At 33.7% G+C, this 6,634-nt stretch overlaps 1 protein-coding gene across 1 annotated transcript in view; it reads left to right on the forward strand.

Moving 5' to 3' along the window:
• DHX29 (DExH-box helicase 29) overlaps nucleotides 1-6,431 on the forward strand; it is a 39,839-nt gene extending 33,408 nt beyond the window's left edge. Inside the window, exons 22-25 of the mRNA XM_081053577.1 lie at nucleotides 1,230-1,532; nucleotides 2,479-2,610; nucleotides 3,650-3,746; nucleotides 6,127-6,431. Of these exons, the coding sequence (XP_080909703.1) occupies nucleotides 1,230-1,532; nucleotides 2,479-2,610; nucleotides 3,650-3,746; nucleotides 6,127-6,173 (579 nt within the window). The 3' untranslated portion in view covers nucleotides 6,174-6,431. The remainder of the gene's footprint in view (nucleotides 1-1,229; nucleotides 1,533-2,478; nucleotides 2,611-3,649; nucleotides 3,747-6,126) is intronic.
• The last annotated feature ends 203 nt before the right edge of the window (nucleotides 6,432-6,634 follow it).

Below are 6,634 nucleotides of genomic sequence, written 5' to 3' on the forward strand. Positions count from 1 at the left end.
GTTTTGACTGCTGTTCAGGACAAGAATTATTTGTGTGAAGAGAGAGAGTAGAAGTATAGTTAAAATAAGACAAGTGGTCCTAAAATGCAGGGCTCCTTCATGAACACTTACCTTTTTGTTTTTGGTGTTTGGGAAGTGGTATTTAGTACAGACATGCTATAAAATCATTCAGAAAATAAACTTTGTGCATGTCTCACATAATTCCAATATTCTAAGCTCATATTTTAAAAGGTTAAAAACTATTTTGTTCCCCTATAATTTGACCCATTACTTTTTGTGACTTTAAATAACTGCTGGGATGACAGCAGGGACTTCTCTAAATGGAATGAACTTTGTCCTTCTCAAAACAGATACAGGAATAAATTGAAGAAATAGCCACCTCTGGGCCAACTGACTGGGGATTCAAGATGTAGAGAGCTAATCAACAGTCCTTTGTCTCCATTCCACTTCCTCCCAACCACCAAGTTGCCTCTCACCCCCTTCCTTCTATCAGCATTTTCTTTACCTCTCCTGGGCTGCGAGGTTTTCCATCTCTACACCAACCCTGTGATGTTACAGCAGCTGTCTGTGTTTGTTTGGTCTTTCCTCCCCTGGAATCAAGTCCCTTAAGCCCGAAAACTAAAGGAAATCCTAAATGTAAACGTCACCTTTTCATCACTTGTATCCTGTTTGCTTTGAAAAATGCTCATCCTTCCTGTAGTGTTTTAGCTGATTGGCACTACGAAGGGTAGAAAAAGATTTTAGGCAACAACTTTAGATTAAATGGAGTTGCCATTAATAAACTTGTCAGAGTTCTGTAGGAAATTAAGGTGAGATTCCCAGAGACAAATGAAGAAGGTACTTGCAGTCTAGGATCAGAATTCCTCTATAATTCTTCCTCAGTATTGTTCTCTACGTGACTGTCCTATTGATAAAAATGGTAAAAGGAAAGCTAATATTGAAGCAAATATACTAAATGAAAATGTATTCAGGCACATTTTTATTGCTCTCACATTTTAAACATTCCTTTTTTTATGACATCTAAAGTCTTGGGGTGGTGGAAACAGATGACTATATTTAATCTTTGACTTCCCAGCATTTTTTTTCTCCCTAATTTAGGCTAATTTAGGCTGTAGTTAACTAAATAGTAATTGGTATCTTTCTAATTTTGATTGGAAACAGTGTTATTTGGTAATTTCTCTGTTTTAATCAATTACGATCTTATCTCTTTTTAACATAAACCAATCTAGGATGTAAAGCAAGAGTTAATAAAGTTGGTTAAGGCAGCAGGATTTTCATCATCCACAACTTCTAATGGCTGGGAAGGAAACAAAGCCTCACAGACCCTTTCCTTCCAAGAAATTGCCCTTCTTAAAGCTGTACTTGCCGCTGGACTGTATGACAACGTGGGGAAGATAATCTGTACAAAATCAGTTGATGTTACGGAAAAATTGGCTTGCATTGTAGAGACAGCCCAAGGCAAAGCACAAGTACATCCATCCTCAGTAAATCGAGATTTGCAAACTTACGGATGGCTCTTATACCAAGAGAAGGTAAAGTGTTCATTCTTAATTCCAGTATTTAGGGCGTTATTCTAGAAGTCAGTCATAACAAGTTAGGATGCCCCAACAAGTACTATATTTGGTTCTCAAATTGAGCTGTTCATATTTGAAATCAAGATGTACATAGCTTCTCAATGAGAAAAAAAAAACCCTCATTTCTTTCATTTAATGAAAAAAATATATTAAGAGTTCTACAGTGACCATCACCTTTTCTACTTGTAATAAAGGAAATTATAGCAGAGATGTTGTTTAATAATGTATCAATTCTCTGAGATTTCACTAACAGGTACTGTCTCAAAAGGGAAAAAACACATCTGCAGTTCCGAAGAAGGGGGAGTGCATGGGGGGGCATGGGAGTACTGGATATGATTTGACAATGATTTGAATGTGACCTAAGATAATTTAATAGCAAATATTTATAAATTATAAAAAAAGTCAATATTTTGAGTCGTAGCTTGTTAAAGCAACAAGGGTCTGTAATTTCAAGCACTGGCTTGAATAACTCCCAGCATGTCATCAAACTTAAATGTAAAACATGAGAAATTACTAACTAATGGCCATAGCTGAACATTGGTCTAGAAACCAGACACTTTAAAATTTAAGCATAATTTTATTTTTGCATTAATTATTTAACAGCATTAGCATTATAAAATTGCTTGTAGATCATTTCTTTTATGTTCAAGGTATATAATTCAGCGTTACAATTAATGTTAAAAAATGGCTTTTAATAGTATAAATGAAATGCACAGGTGGTGATTGTGATTACTGTATAATTGACAAATTATGCACATGAGAGAATGTAAACATGTAGCTTTACAAAGCTTCTGACTTAAAATATATGGAGCAAATTACAGGAAAATGTCCACCTGAAACGAATAAATGAATTTCTTATATTTTTAGGCTGTCAAATTATTTTTTTCTCTTTATTCCTATGCAGATAAGGTATGCCCGAGTATATTTGAGGGAAACTACCCTAATTACTCCTTTTCCAGTTTTACTTTTTGGTGGTGATATAGAGGTTCAACACCGGGAACGTCTTCTTTCTGTTGATGGCTGGATCTATTTTCAGGTACATACTACAACTGATCTTGTTGATTACATTAAAATTTCTACTTCTATTACCATTGAGGTGGATTTGTTTCTATTTTATTGGAGTTTGCATAATTTTTTCCTGTAATTTGACTTAAAGTAGAAGACTTCTTTATTTTATCTTGCCTATATGGTTTTAAGTATGTTAAATTAAAAATCAAATTATATTGCTATTACAGCGTTTATCATCAGTAACAATTATAGCTTGCCATGTGTTGTGTACTTCAATAGTTAACTTTACATGGATTATCCCAAATGTAATACCCTAACAAATCTTTTTTAATTTCCTTTCTGTAGATAAGGCACTTAGGCTCAGTGAGAAGTTAAATAACTTTCCTAGATTATATGGATTGTTATAGGTAGAGCAAGATTTAAACTTAGAACTATTTGATCCTCAAACCCACGCTCCTTCCACTACATTGTGCCACCGATAAAGAAGGCACAGATTCGTAGCTTTAGTGCGTACTGTCGAATTCCTCTTCGGAAGAATTAGACGAACCAATGCTACCATCAGTAAGATTATTTCTCTGTAACCCCTTCAACATTCACCAATTTAAATTAAGCAAACCTAATACATTCTTCTGTGGTATACCATGATCACTGTTTGTCTAAAACTGGAGAGCTAAATTTTAAATACAACTTAAAAATATATGTGCAGTTTTCACAAAGAGGCTGAGGTGATAGAAATGTTCTGTAACTGGATTGCGGTGATGGTTGCATAACTCTATAAATTTATTAAAAATTATTGAGTTGTACACTTAACAATGAGTGAATTTTTATGGTTTGTAGTTATATTTCAGTAAAATTTCATCAAATTTATGGATACTTAATTAAAAATTGAAGTTTCTTTATTGAGCTTAGCTACAGGAAGTAATTTGCCTGTATTTTTCCCATCGTGTTTTATATTAAGGTCAAGATGTGCTAAGGCAGATCACAAGGTATACATGCTTACCTTGATTTATTTAAACACATTCACACTCCCGGGGATTAACTTTGTCCAATTTTGTCCTTCTCAACAGGCCCCTGTAAAGATCGCTGTCATTTTCAAGCAGCTAAGAGTTCTCATTGATTGTGTTTTAAGAAAAAAGCTTGAAAATCCTAAGATGTCCCTTGAAGGTAAGTGTTTGATTATAACATAGATAGAAAACAGTATACTTTTCAAATATATGGTGATAGAAGGCGAACTGACTCTGGATAGTGAACACATAATGTGAGATATAGATGATCTATTGCAGAATTGTACACCTGAAATCTATGTAACTTTACTAACAGTTGTCACCCCAATAAACTTTAATTAAAAAAAATAAAAGGAAAAGAAAACAGTATACTTTTAAACATTGGAGTACACTATACTGAAGTCTTAAATTTCAAGTGATCAAAAATGTTCTAATAAATGTATTTAATGTTGAATTCCGTCAGATTCATAGACCTAATTATTTTCATTATTCACAACCTAATTATTGTCTTAGGATTCTTTTAGTTTACTTCTTCCTCTTCTAATCTTCACTTCTAAACTTCTGGCCATTTCACAGAAAAATAAAAGGATGGTAAACTGCTAAGAAGTAGCAAACTGATAATACAATTATAGTAAAAAATAAGAGTGAGGGACTTTCTATGAAGTTCCCAGCATCTTTACCATTGTCACAAATGTAGAGCTATTAGTCTGTATAAAAAGTACATTATCCTTCAATAGAAATCTGCAGTGGACATCTGAGTTTCTGGTTAGTCTGATGCAGTATTTCCCAAACTTGCCAAATCATTAGAGTTATCTTAGCAGTTGTTAAAAATACAAAGTCCAGAGACCTATCCCAGACATATTGAATCTCTATGGGAGACTCAATCTCTATGGGAGAGGCCTGTGGCTGTTATTTTTTAATCTCTTTTAATCTAGAACACTTCCCTCTACAACCATCCTTTTTAAATGCAATTATTTTTTTATAAACTGTGTTATTTTTCTGGTAGAATTTCCCACATTCAGGATGTGGTTGGTTTCATAATCGTGCTTTGGTTTAACATGTTTCTCTATTTTCCTATATTTCCTGCAAACTGGTAGTTATATCTAAAAGCTTGATTTGAATAAGGTTTTTAGAAAAACATATTTTCTAGTTGCTGCTGTATTCTTCCCCTTGCATTATATCAGGAAGCATTTAAATTTAGTTTTTCTGCTTTTAATGATGTTAAGAATTGATTAGTTGATTCAGTGTGATTGTATTTCACAAAGTATCCCAGTTAATTCTCTTTGTCAGATAAGTTGGGGAGCTACTGGTTGGTGCTACTACCCTGAAGCCTCGCGCTCATTGTTTATTTGTACAACTTAATGTGAATGCATAAGCATTAAGCTGTATTAATTTTCCTATACTGATGGAAACTTAGATCAGGTCTTGAAATAGTAGGAGATGTGGGCTCTTAGGGAGCTCTGTACATGACTACTCAGCCTTAGATATACATTATATAAAGGATAGGTTGAACTCAAGAAAAATGAATTTTAAAATGATGTCAGTGTTTCTCTTCCCCGTAAAAGAGAAAGCAGAACTTACCCTCAGATGAAGCATATATTCTTGACTTGGGAGGAAGGATGAAGTACATATGTATCCTTTCTTCCTGGACTTCATAATAAGAAAAGTTGGGATATAACGCCGAGCTTTTGAAAAAGAAGTAACTCAAGTTGCTCTTGTGTTTTCTGTTATTCTATTCTTCCTCAGATAAAAATCATGGTTCTTTTTAGACCTGCAATATATTCCCCTTGTAGCAAGTGACCTTTGTTTTCCTTTTTTTTCTTTTTTTAATGCCACCGTAGCCCCCAGGTACCTGTCAGGCCATGGACCCTATTATCAGTTTCCCATTGCAACAATTGAAACCCAGAACATTCTCTTACTGATGTGTCTAATACAAATACAGAATTTCAGTCTTGGAGCCCTCATAATTATAACTATCTGAAGAGTGGAAGTCACAATATCAGAGCAACTGTTTAGAAGTAGCAGTAGGTGTTAACAAAACCTCCTTAGCAAATAGTGTTGCCTCTGTTATCTATTTGTCTGATTAATTGGTATTTGATCACTTTGTTGTGTAGAGAGGTCTGTCACTTCCCTATTGACACCTCTCCAAGAGCACTTCCCTGTTAAAATTTTTGTTTCCTTTTGACCAAACACGGAGAAACTGATAATAGTTCTTCTTCTTTGTCCATATTGTGGAAATCCTGACACACTGAAGAAATAATTCTTTATAAAGGACTAACAGTTATATCATATCATCTCTTCAGGCCTTAGCCTACCTTTTGGCAAAGTAGGTGTATAACTATAGCAATAATTAAAATAATATTTGTAGGGCAATAAATTATGTAGGCATCTATAGTTTTATAGTGAATATTGCTGGTGTTTTATATTTTAATTTATGAATCTTTTAATAAAGTATACCTGTTGTTTATATGTGTATACATTAGAAAATTAACTAGTGATGAATTTGTTCATCGTTTTGTTTTTGTTTTTTTCCCACTCAGATGACAAGATTCTACAGATCATTACGGAACTGATAAAAACAGAGTGATAATTGAAAGTGAAATTCATGGTCAGCTGCTTTAAAAATTAAGATGAAAATACAGTCATGAATTATGTGAAAATAGAACATCTCATTAAGTATTTCAGTACTTAAAATGTTTGTACTAGCCATAACTTAAAGGTGGCAGAAAAAAAGCACATACTTTAAACATGTGTAATTTTCTAGTTCCTTTCTAATGATGATTATTCTCAATGTATTTGCCACTACGTTTACAATAAATTCTTTGGTATCATCCATGTTTTATACATCATTATGTGCCTTATTGGCAAGGCCTGTGTCTGTAGTATCTGTAACTTGGTGTTGTGATTCCCTGTGTACCCATCTCATTCTCTGTCAGTCATTTAGACCTTCTTGACCTAGAAGAGAAAATGAGTTCCAAAACCAGTTGTAATTAACTTGCCATGGAAAGGAACAACTTCAGAAGTCAGTTATTTAATATTTGATACTCA

Source organism: Rhinolophus hipposideros (assembly GCF_964194185.1).
Source record: "Rhinolophus hipposideros genome assembly, chromosome: 7".
In the NCBI taxonomy this organism is placed as follows: Eukaryota; Metazoa; Chordata; class Mammalia; order Chiroptera; family Rhinolophidae; genus Rhinolophus; species Rhinolophus hipposideros.